Below are 20,510 nucleotides of genomic sequence, written 5' to 3'. Positions count from 1 at the left end.
CAGAGAGTCCTTGGGCAAAAGCCCCAGCCCTGGTAGTCCCAACAGACTAAGCTTGACCACCCATCTCAATGTGCCAATCAAAGTGCAAGAAAGGAGCTTTAATCAGTGTGGTCTCTCTGGGAAGAACAGAGAAAGGGGTACGGTGACCAAAGATTTGTCATCAAGGACTTGACAAACTTTTTGAGGTTTTATAGAAAAGGAAAACAAAGCAGGGTTGTAGGCTTGTGTGGCTGAGTGGTTTGCCTAGCTGGTAGCATGTAAGTCATTCAGGTCAGGCCATGGCCTGGTTGATCATACATGACCAGGCAGGCCATGGAATGGTTTTGTGAGGTGGCTGGTTCCCTCGAGTAGGCAACCAGGTTCCTATGAGGTGACTACTTCTCTTTAGAGGGGCAGCCTTTTCCTGTAATGGGGTAAATGCTCCCATTTAGGGGGGTGATCTCAATATGGAGCAGTATGGCCCCAGGGCTTTTCTGTTCCTGGAATTCAGTGTGATTGCAGGTTTAGGGAAATGACTTAAGAGACTTCTAGGTGCCACTGCAAAGGTTGGGCAGTGACACATCCATGCAAATTCTGAAAATATTTTACTCTTATCTTGGTGTCCTCCGACTAGAAAGGAGAATAAGATAAGTTAGGTAAATTTCAGCTTCATGACCTTGTATAATACTCCATAAGTCATTAACATGCCCACATGCAGAGCTGATCAGGGACCTGTGTTCAAGTAATCAAGGAGACAGATACAAAATGAAGGTAGAAATGTCCAGGTTTATCTTTTCTTTTTTTTTTTTTTTTTTTTTTTTTTTTTAAGAGAGAGAGTGAGAGAGAGAGAGAGAGAGAGAATTTTTAATATTTATTTTTTAGTTCTCGGCGGACACAACATCTTTGTTGGTATGTGGTGCTGAGGATCGAACCCGGGCCGCACGCACGCCAGGCGAGCGCGCTACCGCTTGAGCCACATCCCCAGCCCAAGGTTTATCTTGCTTTTAGTTTCCCATTGGCCTGCAGGCCAGTGTCATTGCTTTTGGCAAAAGCAGCCTAAATACCTTTGATATAAACACAAAAGGAAGTTTACATTTCTTATTCACGTGGTATTTAAACAATTATTAACCTCACTGACTTCATGTGGAGGGTAAAACCTAATCACTCTTGCATTGTGGATGGGGAGCACCTGCACTCTCAGGTGTAGCTCCTAAATTTCACTGCCTGTCGGCCTGGAATGACTCAGCTCCTTCCTCCTCTCATCTGCTGTTAAACCTCATTCATGCAGCAAGCCTGGCCTTTTCTTTGAAAGTGAAGCATTTCCCTGGCAAGACTGCTTTTTTCATTACCCTTGAACAATTAAGTATTTATGTGGCACTGTCGGTAGACACTAAAATAAATGTAAATTGTGTGGTAACATAATTATGAGGAAGTCATTCAGAATGTGTTTGTATTATGTTTAGGAAATCATTTTTAAAAAATCCACTTTTAGGCCGGGCGCTGTATCACACACCTGTAATTCTAGTGGCTCTGAAAGCTGAGGCAGGAGAATTGCAAATTCAAAGCCAAAGCCAGCCTCAGCGACTCAGTGTGAGACCCTGTCTGTAAATAAAATACAAAATAGGGCTGGGGATCTGGCTCAGTGGTTGAGTGCCTCTGAGTTCAATCCCTGGTACCAAAAAAAAAAAAAAAAAAAAAAAATTCACTTTTAGATTCCAGAACAAATCCATGGTTATGTTTGTTGGAGAAATATTGGTACAGATCAACATATGGTCTATGTTGTCAATATTTTTGTTGTTGTTTCTGTTAGATTATGTAACAAATATTACCAATTTGACAAATTTTCAGAATAGATTTCTCTTTTATCTGACATATGAAATTATAACATAACCTGTTAGATATACTTTATTGTGATCGTATTTGTTAAGTTCTTTACCCACAAAAATCCATTCACATGTTCATGGAGTATCTTCCACAGGCAAAGTACTGGTCTAAGTGCTGAACCAGGGTATCTTTTCTTTCTACATTCGTGGTTTCTCTTACGTGAGTGTGATGGAACATGCAATATGCTAAAAGTAAAATGTAATTTTTATCACAGGTTGAGCATCCCAAATCTGAATAAATAGTTGCTCAAAACTATGAAACTTTTAAAGTGCCAACATGATGTCACAATTGAAAATTTGGCACTGTGAAACTTGTACACAATTACCTCAGGCTAGGCCTATAAGATGTATCTGAAACAAACGAATTTTATGTTTAAACTTGGGTACCATCCCTGAGATTTCTCATTTATATATGTTTAAATATTCCAAAGCTTAAAAAAATTCAAAACATATTTTTGAAATGTTTTTCAAATAAGAGATAACTCAATTTACCCAGCAAAATTAACCTGTGAAGTCAAGGTTGTAAATCACCTGTTTATTAATGCTGTGAATTATAGACAGTTAGTGAAATGGCCTTTAAAGATCCTTTAAAACTTTTAAAAAAGTTTTAAACTCTTTTTCTGTGTCCATCAAAGCATCTATTCTTTTCTATTGAAATGTAGCCAGCTGTTGAAGTAGTGTTAGTTCGATGGCTGAATGGTCAGATAGGTTATTTATTTATTTATTTATTTTGGGTACTGGGGATTGAACTCAGGGGCACTTGACCACTGAGCCACAACCCCAGCCCTATTTTGTATTTTAGAGACAGGGTCTCATTGAGTTGCTTAGTGTATCGCTGTTGCTGAAGCTGACTTTGAACTTGAGATCCTCCTGCCTCAGACTCCTGAGATGCTGGGATTACAGGGGTGTGCCATTGAGCCTGGCTATATATTTTATTGTTTTAGTTTTACATTTGAGGGGTTAATACTTGAGGTTTTAGGGGTTGGGGTTGTAGCTCAGTGGTACAGCACTTGCCTGGCACATGTGTTCTATCCTTAGACACAATACCTTCATTTTATTTTTATGTGTGCTATATACAACTAAAATAATAATAATATATGTTGCTTAAAAAAACAGGTTTTATAATCCAAGTAAGAGACTTTTTTTTCTTTACACAGAAGGCTAGATCATCTATAATACAGGTAAATGATTCTTTTAAAATTTACTTATATATTTTTCTAATAGTATTCTCTGTACAATACTATAATACTGCCAATACTATGTCTTATTTTAGGATGCTGTAACACTTTGTTCGTATCCTTTCATTTTTGATGCCCAAGCTAAGACCAAAATGTTGCAGACTGATGCTGAACTACAGATGCAGGTATCATGTTTAAAAAAGTTATTTCCTCTTTTTACTATGTGTGTGTGTTTTGTTTAAGTTCTAGACATCGTTGTAATTTTCCTAATAGGAATATCTGGGTGGGATTCCATTATAACTGTTTAAAAAGTTCTACTTTTTCTTTCAGTAATTTTATTTTGACTGTAATACACATATATGAATGCACATTTATATAGATCAGGAGTGGCAGATATTTTCTGTAAAAGCCACATAGTATATATTTTAGACTTTGAAGGCTCTGTTACACAATTCATCTCTGTTATTACACAAAAGCAGTGATAAACAATAATAAACGAATAAATATGAGTAAGTGGCAATATTTGAACAAAACTTTACACTGAAATTTGAATTGTATATTTATTTATATGAGAAAATATTATTCTTCCTTTGATTTTCTTTTTTTTTCTGATCACATATAAGTTTAAAAACCATTTTTAGTGGGAGAGATATGCAAAAAACAAGCAGCAAGCTTCATTTGATCTGTGGGACCATAGCTTATTGACTCCTGACAGAGAAAGAAATAAGTGGAGTTTGGTGATCTTTATTAAATAGAAACCTAAGTTATAGGGATTTATTTAATTTATTTTAATACTTTTTTTTTTTGTAAAACAAAATTGATTTTGTAAGTCTACAAACATGTTTGTGAAATAGCGATCAAAATCTTCCAGTTCCTACTATTGGTGGATATGTACCTTCATTTATTTTTCTGTCTCCCCTCCTTTGTCTTTCTGTCTATTCATGTGTGTCTGTATTTGTGGTGATATATCCATGACATTGACAATTTAAAGCCTTCCCAGAAAAATGGATGCCTTTATCAAAATGAAAACTTTTTAACCTTCTAGTGATTATTAGGTTTCTTTCCTGCCATGTTTAAAAGTCATGGCTTTACCTGTTCTGCCATGTTTCTTTAAGCACATTGGTATTTTAGTCTTAATCAGTTAATCTAAATCATTCCTCTGGACCTGGTTATAGATCATAGGATTCATAGACTGTTTCAGTTAATCTGAGCCAGGTAAGAAAGACTTGTATGTTGTGTGAACATAAGTAACTTGAAAATGTGTAAGTGAAGGGGTGGGTGGGAGACAAAAGAATGCAGTCAGCCTTCTCTGGTTCCAAGGCACAGCTTGCTCTATGGCTGTACCTCTTCGAGCATGCCAAGGCATAGCAGGTTGTTCTTCCCACACACAGGGGTACTCTGAGTAATTGTGTTTTGGACATGCTGTTCCAGGTGGCAGTCAATGGAGCCAATCTGCAGAACGTCTTCATGCTTCTCACTCTGGAGCCTCTGCTGGCCAGAAGCCCCTTCCTGGTCCTTCACGTTCGCAGGAATAACCTCGTTGGAGATGCCCTAAGAGAGTTGAGCATTCATTCTGATATTGATTTGAAAAAGCCTCTCAAAGTGAGCTTCTTTAGTGTATTTCTCTAAATACCTTCATAAGTTTTCTTTAAGCAGTGAAAAAGCAAAGATCTTATTAAAATTGTGAAGTGAAATCATTATTTTCTTTCATTTTACAAGAATTTTATCACTTCCTTCTGTCAAATCACCAAACATCTCAATGTAACATCAGATTAAAAATACTAGTGGATTATTCTAAGAATGATAGGACTTTGTTTCTGCTGTCTTTCTTATACTCTCTTTAGACTAAAAATAAGCCAAGAAAAACAACAACAACAAAAAAATAAAGCTTCAACTGGGTACCTAGGAAGATTTGATTGTTAGAGATTTAAGAGAAGATAAAATAGGAAAATGTAAAGGTGTGAAATTGTGTACAAGACTTATGAAGATAGGCAAATTTAGCAATCTAAACTTATTAAATGAAGAAATTATCTTTTCCCCTTAGATCATACATGTTTGTATTACTCCTTATTGTATTACTAGGGCTTTGCATGATGCTTGGTATAAGTAGATGTTCTAGTTATTTCAAGTTGTTTAAAAGTATCTCCGTATCTTTATTTCCACTCCTGTTGTAAACACTGGTTTTAGAAACATAATAGGCAAGAAATGAAACTGATTATTTCCATAATATTTTTATGCTTTTCAAAATATCTAATAAGTCCCACCAATTTGCCTAGTTGTTCTTCCTACAACTTTTGGTTTATATTTAGATGCTGCTTTTCTTCTTATTGCTGTTTTCAATCACTAACCCAGATGGGGCCGTTCTTGCTTTGTAGTGTGTGTGAGTTGTCTCCTGCTGGCATCTGTGCAATCAGAGTCCTAGTATTTGTCCCTACCGTTATTCTTGTCCTGCTTTAGAAGAGTTGAATACATCCACAGTATAAGCTATTTCAAATATTGTTGTTAGCTCTGAATCTGAGCTGTTATCTGTAAAATGGGGATGATGATAATTTTTATACATAAGGTTGTTTTGAAGTTTAGGTTAATAGCTTTTTAAGTCCTGGCATGTGGTAAACTCAGTGTCATTTGTTGGTTTGCTGTAGTTGTTACTCTTAATGACCATTATGGGTCCAACATGCCTATTTATAGCCATTCATGGAGCCCCTCATTCTTTCTGTTTACTTTGCCCTCCTCCCTTCCACATGCTTCAGTGACTTCAAGAATCCTGTTGAGAGTATTTCTTTCAGAAAGTATTCTTTTACTCAAGTTTATCATTGTTTTTCTCTGTGTTCCAGAACATTTACTTCTTACTATATATTTTACTCTTTGAAAATAAAATGGCTTTTTTTTTGAGGTGGGGAGATACCAGAGATTGAACCCAGGGGTGCTATATCACTGAGTCACTTCCCCAGTTTTTATTTTGAGATAGGGTCTGGCTAAGTTGCTTAAGGTCTTGCTAGTTGCTGAGGCTGGCCTTGAACTTGCGATCCTCCTGCCTCAGCCACTTTTGTCACTGAGATTACAGGTGTGCATTACTGTGCCCAATTCAGTGCTTCTTTTATGTTTATCTTACTCACCTTAAATAGGTGGTAGACTTTCTGTGAACATGTGCTAAACTTCTGAGTTTCTTTGTATCTTAAAGACCACCTAGTAAAAATTGTGTGCATCTATAAGTGCCTTGTTAAACATTTATGCTAGCAGCTGTCACCAGCAGATATACCTTGGAGTTTTCCTTGCATTGGTTATAGCCCATTATGTCTTCCTTCTGTGTCCTGACCTTCGAAGAGAATCTTCCTGAAAAAAGAGGAAAAAATGATGAAACTTGTTATAGATTTCCCTGAAATATTAACTCTGTTTTCATGATTTTAAGGTAATCTTTGATGGGGAAGAAGCAGTTGATGCTGGTGGTGTTACAAAGGAGTTCTTCCTTTTGTTGTTAAAAGAACTTTTGAATCCCATCTATGGAATGTTTACCTACTATCAGGATTCAAATCTCTTGTGGTTTTCAGATACAGTAAGTTCATAATGTCGCAAATGGATTGTGTTAAACTTTCTTTGTTTATCATTTGTTTGCTTTTTGAAGTCCTCCTGCATGCTAGGCAAGTGCTCTACCACTGAGCCACATTCCCAGCCCTGGTTTCTAACTTGGAAAGGGAAGCATAGTAAAGAAATAATAATTTAAAAGAAATAAATTTTCAAGAAAAGAACTTAAAATATCTAATGTATCCAATCTTTATTTTTTGCCTGTTTTCTGGACCTCATATTGCATTTTGTCAGCCATGAACCCCATTGCCATTTCCAGTAAGTAAGATTCAGGTCTTACTACCCATGAGGGGAAAAAGGAATATGGTGTGACAAAGAAGTTGGTTTTGTGATGTGTGAAAAGTCAGTACTCAAATGTTGTATTTTAATAATGTGTATTAATTAACATGCACACATAGACACATTTTATTTGTAAAAATTTAGTAGGAAAGCAAAATTTTAAAAGCCATTTTCATTCAGTCTATTATTTATTTATTTATTTATTTATTTTTTCCGGAGTTTTCTCCCCAGATCTTCACTGTCCCAAAAGGTAGTCACTAGCCATATGTGGCTGTTTAAATTTAAATTTTAATTAAACTTAAATAATAATAATTCATTTGCTTTTGCACCAGCTGCATTTCAAGTGTTTAGTAGCAAGTGGCTACCATAACAGGCAGCATAAAATAGAATGTTTCCATCATTGCTGTGAGTTCTGTGGATAGCTGTGCTCTAGATAACTGTAAGCTGTTCTCTTTATCACTAGAGGATCCATAAATGCTTGACTTTGTCTGCCTTGCATCTTTTGGGGATAGTAGATGTCAGGTGTGTTTCTTTGCCTTGAAAGTAAATATGAATGTGATCTTTTATTACTTTATGCTGAAACTTTTCAGGTAAATAGTAGTGTGTTTTAAGGGCTGCAAATGCTGCATTTATTTTTTAACACATTTATGTACATTCTAAAAGTGTTTTGTAGAGCACAACTGGTTTCACTTGATTGGCATAACCTGTGGATTAGCTATCTACAACTCCACCGTGGTTGATCTCCATTTCCCGTTGGCTCTTTACAAAAAATTACTGAACGTAAAACCTGGCTTGGAAGATTTAAAGGAACTGTCACCCACTGAAGGAAGGTACAAAGCTAAAAGATATGCAGATGGGTGTGAGGAACTGATCTAATTGCCTTTGGCACAGGGAGTAAAGGCTGAAAGTACCATATGCATAAGTTTGAGTTTATGGAACCCTCATAGTCCACTGTATGTGCTTTGCTTAAGCTATATCCACACAGCTAGTTTCTGGAAGCACTGTTTTTATCACTTTTAAGGACAGAGGAAAAAAATAAAAGAGGTTATAGCTGCCCAGAAAGACAATATCTCTGCTTCCTTATCCTAAAACAAATATTTGAACCTTTTTAAACTTGTCATAGTACAAGGAAAACAGAGGGAGTATTGAAAAAGGAGACTTTAAAACAAAAGTTTATTGGCATGTAATTCACTTACCATACAGTACCCATTTAAAGAATACAGTTCAGTGACTTTATTATATCCAGAGTTGTATGACCATTCCATAGTCACTTTTAGAATATTTTCATCACCCTACAAAAAAACAACAAAACCTGGCACTCCTTTGTCATCATCTATGAGCATCTTCATACTCCAGCTCTAGGCAACCACTAATCTACTTGCTGCCTTGTCAACTTGCTTGTTCTGGCTATTTTACAAAAATGGAATCATATAGTATGTGGTTCTGCATATATGCATACACACAGCACAATTTCAAGGTTTATCTATGTTGTAGCATGAATTTTTATTTTCATTTTAATTTCCAAATAAATCAGTTGATGGACATTTATGTTGTTTCTATTTGGGGGCTATTATAAATAATACTGCTGTGAACTTTTATGTACAAGTTTTTGTGTAGACATAAGTTTTCATTACTATTGGTATATACTAGGAATGGAATTTTTGGTTCATAGTTCTATATTTAGCCTTTTGAAAAATTATCAGACTATTTTACAAAGTAGTGAGGCCATGCTCTTATGTCATTTTCTTTCTGAATCTTAAAGCCCCCTGTATTCTTGAGTTTCTCTACATTGATTCTTTTGGTACCAGGTTTTGAACCTAGGGGTGCTTAATCACTGAGCAACATCCCCAGCCCTTTTAATATTTTTTTTAGGGAGAGAGTCTTGCTGAATTGCTTAGAGAGTCTTGCTGAATTGCTCGCTAAATTACTGAGGCTGGCTTTGAACTCAGATCCTCCTGTCTCAGTCTTTCAAACTGCAGGGCTTACAGGTGTGTGCCACCACGCCCAGCTCTATATTGATTTTTAGTCAACATAAGATCAAGTACATAAAAAGACAGCTTTAGCAGGGAGAGAACATCATCTTTTATGGCAAAAGGAAGGTGGTCTTTAAGGTAAAAATGAGACTGTTAACATCTCTGGTACAAACACCAGAACTGAGAAACCATCAAGGGTAGGAGGGGTTGGAACACTTAGAAAGAGAAAATTTAGAAGGAATAAAAAAAAAAAGGCAGAGAAGAACCATGCAGTGTTAATTTTTTGATTACTAAAAGAGAAGGCTGGAGAATGACAGAAGTGTGTGCTATTTGCTTTGCCAGATTGGCTGAGAATTATGTATTTTAAGTAATGATTTTGGCTGGTTAACCTGATAACAGATTTAAATTCCACATTAGGAATTTTCATTCTGGGCAACTCTTGATGGAATTGCAAGAGAGAAGCTCACTAAAGAAGAAAGTGTGAATGAGGTCTAGTTTTAAGAATGTATTCCCTTGGGAGTTGGGATATGATTACTATTGATATAAACACATTCTTCTTTTAAGAGTACATTTTTTTTTTCTTGCCAGAGATGGTAGCACACTTCTGTAATCCCAGAAATTCAGGAGGCTAAGGCAGGAGGGTGGCAAGTTTGAGGCCAGCCTGGGCAACTTAATGAAACCTTGTCTCAAAATAAAAATTAAAAGGGGGTTAAGGTTGTGGCTCAATGGTAGAGTGCTTGTCTCAAATGCATGAGGCACTGTGTTTGATCCTCAGTACCACATAAATAAATCAAATAAAGGTATTGTACACATCTACAACCAAAATTTTAAAAAATATATTAAAAGGGCTGGGGATGTAGCTTAGTTCTAAAATGCCTCTAGGTTCAATCCCCAGTACTACCAAAAAAAAAAAAAAAAAAAAAAAAAAAAAGGTACGTTTCTTCAGTGTTCATTAGTGTTACAGATAATAAAGTGTCTTTATGATATAGTGCCTTTTGCATTAATAAGCCATTAAGTGGTGCCAACCATAATGCCAAAAACTATAAATATGAATGGTAAAGTCCCCAAAGTCCAAAATTCTGAAAATGTCAGTACTCGAAGATTGAAATCCTGAAAACCACAATTCCTGTTGAGGCCCCCCCCCAAAAAAAAAAAAAGAGAGAGAGAGAGAAAGAAAGCCATATAACAGGGATGGGTAGAAATCTAGATTCTGGAATATAATTAGTGCATTTACTTTCTCTCTCCTACTGGAGATTGAATCCGGTGCCTTGTGCATGTTAGGCAAGCATTCTGTCATTGAGTTACATTACTTGTATTAGGCATAATGAATGCCTAGGAACCTGGTAAAGGTGTGTCTGTGAAGGTGTTTCCAGAGATTAATGTGTGTCTGAGTGGATGAGGTGGAAAAGATATGCCCTCAGTGTGGGTGGGCATTGGCCAAGCCAGCCACTGGTAGGGATGGGCCCTGGAGAGAACAGGTACTGAGAGCCAACTGTTCTGAGATGGAACAGTAGAACTGTAGGCTCACTGGCCTCAGGACTCTAGGACCTATACCTGCAGCCCTCAGGCTTTTTTACCCCCCCCCCCCCCACTATTTTAAGTTGTCAGCATGATTTTCTTTACAATTCTCTATGCTTATGTATATTTCATCATTGCATAATTTCCAATACTGTATGTATAAATCATGCAGAGACTTCGAGAGTCTATTCATTTTATGCAATTTTTGGTAAATTGGACTCCATGAAAGTATATTATCACAATATTGACACTGTGTTAGCATTCTGCATGTACATAAAAAATCTTGAAATTTCCTCAGTAAATGAAGAGATCTCCTTTTTTTTCACCCACATTTGTAAATTTCTCAAGGTTTTAGTTCTTTGGGTTGCTGTAAATGCAGTGATGACCCATTGTAGTTTTTGATCCATCTCCTCAAAAGACTTAGGTTTTCTGTTACCATAGTTTAAATGGCTGCAGCTAAAAAGCTGGATGCTCATAATTACCAATCATAGTAATCTGTTTATGTACGTCATTTTTTTATCTATATCTTTATAAATGTTTTGTTTTCTTGTAACTATAATACTTGTACAAATTTTTTTTGTTTATTTGAGTATGAGTGCTTGCAAAAATATGAGCATTATTGCCAATTTTTTTTGTCTGTCGTAAAGTGTGCTGTTTTTGTTTCTCAAACAAAAAAGTGTAAATAAATATCTTAGATTTTGGAGTTTGTAGTTCAGTGGTAGAACACTTTCCTAGCATCCATGAGGCCCTGGTTTCTATCCCCAGCACCACAATCAATCAAATTGTCTTTTTAAAAATGTGTGTGTAAATACTTTCATTAATTTTTTTTTCCTGCAGTGCTGAGGATCAAATCCAGGGCTTGTGCATATGCTAGGCAAACATGTTTACTACTGAGCTATACCCCAGCCCTAAAATTTTTAAAATTATTTTTTTCAGAATTATATTTTTTGGAATTTTAGACATTAGAGATTTTGATCTTTCAGGATTTCAGTGTTAGAGATTACAGTGTTTGGGATTGTGTCTTTTGAGATTATGGCTCATAGCCACCATTAATATTCCAAAATGGATGAGGTAAATTTCTGGCTTTTTTTTAAATGAAGGTTGGATTATTTTACTAATGCAGATGGGCAGAAGGCAGTCTTTAGGACCATTTAGTATCACATCTTCATGTATATACTTCCAAGCAATACCAGGGTTAAGAGAACACAAGTATGTCATATAAAAATCCATCTGAATAATTGTCTTCAATTCATAGGTACATAGTTTTCTGTTAGTCTGAACTCGATGTTCTGTCTAGAATGTTCTTGCTTAGTTTTTCCTCACAAACATTCTGGACATATAAGTGAGTTTAAAAACTCTATTACAATGCCTGATATGCCTCTTTTCCTTTTGTTATTCTATGATTAGGAGTCTTCAAGAGCTTTTAGATTACCCTGGTGAAGATGTTGAGGAAACTTTCTGCCTCAATTTCACGGTAAGCATTCCTATACTTGGGTTGGGGCTGTAGCTCAATGGCAGAGCACTTGCCTAGCACATGTGAGGCACTGGGTTCAATCTTCAACCCTACATAAAAACAAATAAAATAAAGGTATACTTTTCATCTATAACTACAAAAAAATTTAAAAAGAATTCCTGTATTTAGCAAATGTGGCTTAGTGACGTGGTACATGCCTGCAATACCAGTGACTCAGGAGTCTGAGGCAGGAGGATCACAAGTTCAAAGCCAGCCTCAACAACTTCGCAGGACCCTAGGCAATTTAGCAAGATTCTGTCTCAAGATAAAAATGTTTTTAAAAGGACTGGAGATGTGGTTCAGTGGTTAAGTGCCCCTGGGTTCAACCACCCAGTACAAACAAAAAACAACAACAACAAAAATTATGTCTCTCTTTCATCATGCTTAAAAGTCATAGTTAACATTAGTTCCTCTCCAAATTAAACAACAAAGTTAGATTTCCCTGAATCAAATTATTTTACTCATAGTATCTTGTATTATAGGAGTTCAGTAAGTATGTTGGATAAAGGGTTAATCTGTCCACTTAGGAAAATTATAAAAGCATTAATTCTCTTTACTTCAGACACAGCCAATGTTTTTTTTCTAGAGTGCATGCCATTTTCTTATAGATTACATTTATTGTCAACTCTTTAACTTAAAAATTGTTTTTAAAGGTGCTGACACTTTCTGACTCGTATTCTTAATCCTCTCCTATGAATTTTCTGAGATAATAGCCACTAAGTTAAAGTTGTTCTGAAGGCGTGTCTCAGTAATTTGGGTTCTAGAAAGGTAAGAGGTAAACAGAATTGAAGCATGTCTTTTGTGCCTTGAATGTAGATCTGCCGAGAAAGCTATGGAGTAATTGAACAGAAGAAGCTGATACCTGGGGGAGACAAAGTGACTGTGTGCAAGGATAACAGGTTAGTCCTGACCTCAGACCAAAAACATGGCTGTTTTATTTTTCTGCAGTTTGACTTTTAGTTAAAAATTATGTTTTAATCCCTTTGCAGAAGAGATAAGGGTGATAGAACAAGAGTTTGCAGATTATGGTGAATTTTTAATAGCAAAGCAGACACCAGACCTGGATTTAGGGAATGACTGTTTAGTTCTAGATCTAAACCTTATTAACTTTGACCCTGAGCAAGTCATGTGAACTGTTTTCTCTTTCATCTATAAAATGGGAATTATAATATTTGTCCTGTCTACCTCATGGAATAGTTGTGAGAATAAAGCGAGATAGTTTACAGAAAAATATTTTGGAATGAATGAACTCCCAGTATCTATCCCTTGGTTTCTAGGATTTAGCAAAGTACTTGATGCAAAAATGTGTTGAAAAAGTAAATGTCATAAAAATTTGGGGATATAGAGGAAAAAATCAACTCAAACTGTTTTATCCCATTATATTTTCACAAGTTACTTTTGTGATCCTAAAAAGTATGAGAGTTTTTCCCCTTACCAGTTAGCAAGCAGCTAATTCTGCATCAGATACCAGCTGTGTGTCCTGTATTTCAATTGAATTCTGACACTTTCTACCTGGAGATATTGTTAGATCCCATAGGTTAAGAGCTCATTCCCCAAAGCAGCCCTCTGGTCCCCACTTGAGAAGGCAGTCACAAGCCCCCTGTAGTTTTATCTGTGCTTCTGATTCACTGCTTTATAAGTCAGAGTTCCACAACCTCCTTCTTGGGTTTGATGAATTTATTTAAGCAGCTCATAGAGCTCAGAGAAATAGTTATGTCTACTGGTTTATTATAAAGAATATTACAAAGGATGGTGATGCATAGTGTGAGTTATGGGAAAAGTGAGCTTCCATGCCCTCTCTGTGTTATCTTCCAGTAAGCGCCACATTTTTAGCTATCTGGAAGCTCTCTGAACCTTGTCCTTTTAGATTTTTTGGAGACTCCTTCACATATATAATGCTGATAGACTGGGTAGGAAACTGAGCAAGGCCTGTCTGTTCATATTTTTCTTGGTCTGTCTGCAGCATTCCATCCTCCCAGTTAGGAACAGAACCCCTTATACATAGGGATATTAACGTGTACTATCAAACAAGGTAGGTCAGAGAAAAGCAGCAAAAATTCGAGTTTTTATGATCTGCCTTAAGGAACTAGAATTTGTAAACAAAACCCAAAGTGTGTATTTATCATATCACAAAGTACTTACTTATTACTGTTATCCTTCTAATGGAGAATGTATAATATAGGTTTTAAATTTAGTTATTTTTTGCCTCATGAAAATTCAGGATTGATATTTTCAGGATGATTCACAGTCTGAGTTATCCCTTTAGAGGGATAACTTAGAGGGATAAGTTACTCAATTTTGTTTACTTTTGTATTAAACCAGTTATCTGCATACACCTTAATTAATTCACTTTATAAACACTTGAGAGCCTATTGTGTGCCTGGTATGTTGCTGAATATTGGAGATGAGTAACTTCTGTCCTTGAGAAGCTCAAGATGAGATGGGAAGGGTGGATGTACATGAATGATTATGATGGATTATGATATGTGTGACAGGATTTATAGGTCAAGTGCCATGGAACTAAGGTGAGAGGCTATAATGTTTTTACTCGATGTCGAAGGATTCAAGTGTGAGGAATAATTTTAGGCACAGGGAATAACATGAGTCAGGACTCTTAAGGTCAACACATGATAAAGATTGTTCAGTCCTTGTGGTGTGTGGGATAAGACTTGGATGGATGATGGTTGTGATAGTGTCAGAGTGAAGGTTATCAGGAGGTTGGATGGGTCTGGATTGGGTTTATATAAGTTTTAGAAAGATAACTTTAGTGGCCATATGGACATAGAAAAATAACTTTAGCTATATGGAGATAGACCATGTGCATGGAAGCCCATAGGAGGCTCTTAAGGTAACTGAGGTAAAGAATGGACATAGTAGGAATATGAAGTTGGATATATAATCAACAGGCAAGTGTCTGATTATACATTGATTGTACAAATGAGGCGTGTTTTGATAACAATTACGAGGTTTCTAATTTGGACAACTTACTAATAGGGAACAGACTGTAAAGCAGGTTTGAGGGGGGAAAAATTCCATTTAGAATGTTGCTTTTGATATATCGGCTTGATACCAAGGTGATTATACTTAAAACTGAAAGCATATATGTATTTTAAGAAAGAAGTCTTATATGATTATTTTGTTTAGTTACTTACGCCATTCCCAATCACCAGTGAATTTGAGGTCATTTACAATGAGAACCACAAAGAAAGAGGCCATGAAGGGCTGGGGTTGTGGCTCAGTGGTAGAGTGCTTGCCTGACACAGGCAAGGCCCTGGGTTCAATCGTCACCACCACATAATAAATAAAGAAAGAAAGAAGATCAAGGTATTAAAAAAATTAAAGAAAAAAGAAACCATGAAGCAAAATAAATAAAAAACAAGGACAAAGAAAATGTGCATTCTCAAATGAGCTGTACAATTAGAATAAAATGCAGACCCTTTAGTTGAGAATTTGAGCATTATAGGCATACAGGGCTGAGGTAACACTTCCTGGCTTAGAAAAAAAGCATGTGGGGGAGGATGGGTGTATGAAAGAATGTCAGTCTCCAACAGGAAGGGCTATGAGTGAGGAAGCCTTTACAGGGGAAAGCAAAAGATCATTTAAACTGTGATGCAAGTACAGAAACTGGGTTCTATTTGTAAGCATGTTAGGGAATTATTTTTTTAATTTCTTTTTTTTTTTTAAATATCTTTATTTATTTGTCTTTATGCGGTGCTGAGGATCGAACCTAGGGCCTTACACATGCGAGGCAGGTGCTCTACCCTGAGCTACGGCCCCAGTCTCTATTTTTTTTAATTTCTAACACTGATCTTTAGTTGGCATCTTACTCTAAATAATTGCAAGGATATAATTAGAAATCCTGTAATATTCACTGTATCCATATTTACTCTTGAGTCTTGGTTTCCTTCTATAACTCTTTCCTTTTGAAAATAGAAATGATAGAAGAATGGGTAGACTTCTTTCATCCTTTGACAGTATTAAAAATAACTAGAAGCTAGTGCAGATTCACTATCCTGTACCTGAAATGCTTCAGATCAGAATTTCAGATTTCTAAGTTTTCAGATTTTAGACTATTTGCAGGCACTTTACCAGCAGAGCTACCTAATCCACAAATCTAAAATCTGAAACTTTTTGAACATCATGTTATACTCAAAGTTCCAGATTTTGGAGTATTTGGGTTTCAGGTTTCTAGGTTAGGGGTACTCAGCTTGTATGACCTAATGTAACTTTAGTAACCATTTTTGTCCTGTAAACCTTCTAGACTATCCAGGAAGCCTTGGCTTTGTGGTGGGGTGGGGGGGTGGAGTGTGAGCAATTGTACCAGTTTAGTGAGATGGTAAAGAAGCTACCGGACATCCAACAAAAATGGCTTCAGATGATGAAATTATGTTGGTTCTGGAGACCCTAATGTAGAGGCTTGTCTTGTCTCAATTAGATTTTGCCATAAAAAATCTTTATTTGATAAGAATTTCTTAGAGCTAAAAGCAGTTTTCTTTACATATGTAACACTGGTAGTTTTTAGAATAGCAAGTAATTTATTTTCAGTTCTTTATTTTCTTAATAAGAACAAGCCCATTATCCCATATAGTCTGAAAATGTTTTTAGAATGAGAAGATATATGGCGGATTTATGAAATGGCTATGTTGGTTTAGATTATTTCTTTTCCTAATTTTGGTGATTGCATTATAGCATATGTACCAGGTACATATGTAGATATGTAGTCGTGTGCCACATAATGACATTTATTTCAATGACTGATTGAATATACTGTGGTGATCCCAAAAGATTATAATAGACTGACAGATTTCTATTATCTTGTGATATTGCAGCTGTCATAATGTCATAGTACAGCACATTACTCACACATTTGTGGAGATGCCGTGTATGAGAAGCTTGCTGTGCTGCTGCCAGCCATATACAATTACATATGAAACATAATATGCAAATAATAAACAAGTATGTTACGGGTTTGTGTATTACTATAATTTTTATCATTATTTTATACGGGCTCCTACTTACAAAAAAAAGGTTTACTGTAAAAGAGTATGCCACGTTACACTTGCAGCAGCTTCAGGCATTTCATGTTTACCATGTCTCTTGATTGTATCAAGAGGTCATGTCAAATGACTGTCTTGGCTTGTGTGAGAATACTTTGATATTCGCTCAACAATGAGCCCATCTGGTGCATTATGTTGAGCATCTCCCTGTCATTAAGCAGAGTGTGGCCTACAGCCTCAGTCTTGCAAAGGATGTGTTAGCTTTTGCATCAGCTTTTAGAAAAGATAACATGTATATCATTTGAAAGATTCTAACAATGGGATATGCAAACAGTCTGAAGAAGCGAACACTGAGAATGTCTTCCTACTCTGGTGAGTCAGTGTGCTCTGTGACAGTGCACTGGGTGGGGAAGAGAGTGAACTAGTGCAGGTATAGGCAATTTGTGACATAGTCTGTAATTGAGATATTTCTTGGGTCGTATAATTCCTGTTTGTATCTTTACCATGTTATTTCTCTTAGCTTACTTTTGTCTCTGTTATTTTTGCTATGTTTTGTCTTTCTGAGTTTTTCCTCTTTGTCTCTGCTTCTCTCTCTCTTCCTGTTACTCTCAGTGTCTCTCTCCTTATTCAACAGACATTTCTTTGAATCAACAGTTGAATTGACTCAACAGTTGGAAGACAAACTATGCAGGAATACTGAAATATAACAGTTTATTTAGGGTGATAATCTCGTTTCATGCAACCATAAATGGAACATGAAGACTAAATTGAGTGGTCAAATCTGAAGGCGTTCAGAGAATTCAACTTGAACAGATGCAACTAGGAGAACAGATTGTGGATAGAGCTAGGTTTAGAAGCCTACTAAGATTTGAATGCTAGAAAGTAGAGAAATGGACATAAAAATGAAAGCTTTGTAAAGTGATGCATAAATCTGGGTTGCTATTTTAGGCAGAGAACAGTAAGTTAGAGATGGGTGTTGGGCAGGAACTTTACTGGCAAAAGCTTTATTTGAACAACTGACATTGGCTTAGCTGCAGGATTAGAATGAGACTTCAGTCAGCAGATAATAAGAAGCCACCATTATTTGCTAAGTTTAGGTGTTACACTATAAAACCTTGTTCATGGATCTTTTTTTCAATCTCCACTATTGCTGGCCTAAGTGTGGTCACGGACATTGCTCAACTCTGCTTTCACTGACTCTGAGAATTTAATTTTTTTTTTATTATTATTTGGTGCTGGGGGTTGAACCCAGGGGTTTGCACATGCTAGGCAATTTTTTTTTGTTTTGTTTTAAATTCAATGGAATTAATGATCACTGGCCCAGCATGTTATTTATTTAAAAGGCATGCTGATTTTCTTTTCTATCCCTTTTCAGTTGTATGACTTTAGAACTGCTCTTACAGAGCATCTATGATAAAGATGTTCTGCTAACACATATGTTTTTTAATGATAATACATAAATAATACATATTTTAATTTAAAAATTATACATAAATCAAAAAGTACTTTTAAGGCAACAGAAAGAAAAATAAGCTCAGTTTAACCTCTTGTACTCTCACAACACAGATTACTTATGTGACCCCAAAAGGTGTGGGGTTTTTGTCCCATTAGTAAGCAAGCAAGCAAGCAATGAATTCTGCAGCAGATACCAGCTGAGCACTCTGTAATCCAAGGAGAGAGTGTCAGATCCCACAAGTTGGGGGGCTTCTCTGTCAGGTGCCAGTTGCAAGCCCCAGATTGTTTTACTTGTACCCCTGACTGACTAGCTTATAAGTCAAGGTTCCTACAACCTCCTACTTGGGTTCGATTAATTTACTTGAGCAAGTCATAGAACTCAGAGAAACACATATGCACATTTACTGATTTATTATAAAGGATGTTAGAAGGGATATAAATGAAGAGATGCATAGGATGAGGTGTGAGACACAGTGTGGAGCTCCCATGTGTTCAACTGTCCAGAAGTTCTCTGAACCCTGTCCTTTTGAGTTTTGATGGAGACTTCATTTATTTTATTTATTTTTATATGGTGCTGAGGACTGAACCTAGTGCCTTGCATATGCTAGGCGAGCACTCTTCTGCTGAGCCACAACCCTAGCCCTAAGACTTCATTATATAAGCATGACTGAAGCATGGTCAACCACGTAGAAATGTGATTGGATAAAAAGGGTATGATTTCATGCCAAGAGACTGAGTAGGGAAATCCAGCAAGGCCCATCTTCTTGCCTGTCTGAGCAATATTCCCTTCTTCCAGGAATGGGGTAGGACCCTTTCTGGAATCAGGGTCTTATGGTTTACTATTAGATGAGTCAGAGAATTTTTTCTTCCTTTTTTTGTTTTTGAGGCAGGGTCTCCCTATGTTGTCACGGTGGTCTCAACTCTTGAACTCGAGCGATCTTCTTACTTTAGCACTGTGATTATAAATTTGCGCATCATGGCCATGTTTGTTTCTTTCTTTGTATGAACCTGCCTTGGGAGACAGAAATAATTCCTTAGATGGAAAAAGGGCAGGGGAGGGACTGTGACTGTGGCTCAGCGGTAGAGTGCTTGCCTTGCACTTGTGAGGCACTGGGTTCAATCCTCAGCACCACATAAAAATAAATAAATAAAATTTATTTTTGTGTCCATTAAAAGGAGGGGGGGGTGTAGGGGAAGGCCAGAGAGAGATTTTTTTTTTTGTTCTAAGGCTTGCTTCTACAGACTAAAGCACTATAACATTGTGGTCTTTAACCTTTTTTCTCTAAAACTATTCTGAAGCTGTGGCAGAACCAAGGACAAAAAAGAAAAAATCTTTTAATCTTATTATACTAGTTATTTAGAAAATATCTAGGGCTATGAGCACTATACAGTGACTATGAGCCAAAACCAAAATATATATAAGATCACAAAAAGGAGCCCATATTATTTATCTTGTATTAGAAAACTCCATATTTTTTTGTTACTGACTTACTAAGTAATAGTTTTCGAAAGTTTTAAAAGTCTTTGTACAATAAAATATGTGGTTATGTTACATATTGCCAAGCAAAATAGGGATTCCTGATACACTATATTTGAGATTAACATATGTAACGACTTCTGTGTTAGGTAGAAATTTAAGTTCTGGCTTTTCAGGGTCACTAGCACTCACTAAGCACACAATGAGCTCATCCATACTGTGTTAGTCACTGTTTACTTGTTCCTGTGTCACTTGGTGACAGATCCTGTTGCTTTCAGTAATCTGTTTATCGTAGTCCAGATTGCTGTAACAAAGTACCATAGATGGGGTAGTTTATAAACAACAGAAATGTGTTTCTCATGGTTTTGGAGGCTGAAAGTCCAAAAATCATGGTGTCAACATTGGTTACATTCTAGTGAGGGTCCTCTTCGAAGGCCAACTACTTATATTCTTGAATGGTGGAGGGCAGTGAGGGAACACAAGCTCTCATGGCTCCTATAAACAGTCCCCTTCAGGAGGGCTCACCCTCATGACTTTATCTGGTCCACATTACCTTCCATAGGTTCCACTTTCTTACTACCATCTCTTTGGAAGGCAGTGTTTCAACATATGAATTTGGGAGTGGAGGCCACAAACATTCAGCCCATAATACTGTTGAGCAGCTTCCAAGAATCTA

At 36.5% G+C, this 20,510-nt stretch overlaps 1 protein-coding gene across 2 annotated transcripts in view; it reads left to right on the top strand.

Moving 5' to 3' along the window:
* HERC3 (HECT and RLD domain containing E3 ubiquitin protein ligase 3) overlaps positions 1–20,510 on the top strand; it is a 135,787-nt gene that overhangs the window by 89,083 nt on the left and 26,194 nt on the right. For both annotated transcript variants that reach the window (XM_081303808.1, XM_081303807.1), the window contains 7 exons: positions 3,020–3,043; positions 3,136–3,225; positions 4,472–4,642; positions 6,450–6,593; positions 7,565–7,731; positions 11,800–11,866; positions 12,722–12,804. In XM_081303808.1, the coding sequence (XP_081159934.1) occupies positions 3,020–3,043; positions 3,136–3,225; positions 4,472–4,642; positions 6,450–6,593; positions 7,565–7,731; positions 11,800–11,866; positions 12,722–12,804 (746 nt within the window). The remainder of the gene's footprint in view (positions 1–3,019; positions 3,044–3,135; positions 3,226–4,471; positions 4,643–6,449; positions 6,594–7,564; positions 7,732–11,799; positions 11,867–12,721; positions 12,805–20,510) is intronic.

Source organism: Spermophilus citellus (assembly GCF_964194105.1).
Source record: "Spermophilus citellus genome assembly, chromosome: 8".
Classification (NCBI taxonomy): Eukaryota; Metazoa; Chordata; class Mammalia; order Rodentia; family Sciuridae; genus Spermophilus; species Spermophilus citellus.
This window is presented reverse-complemented; position numbering and strand designations above follow the sequence as displayed.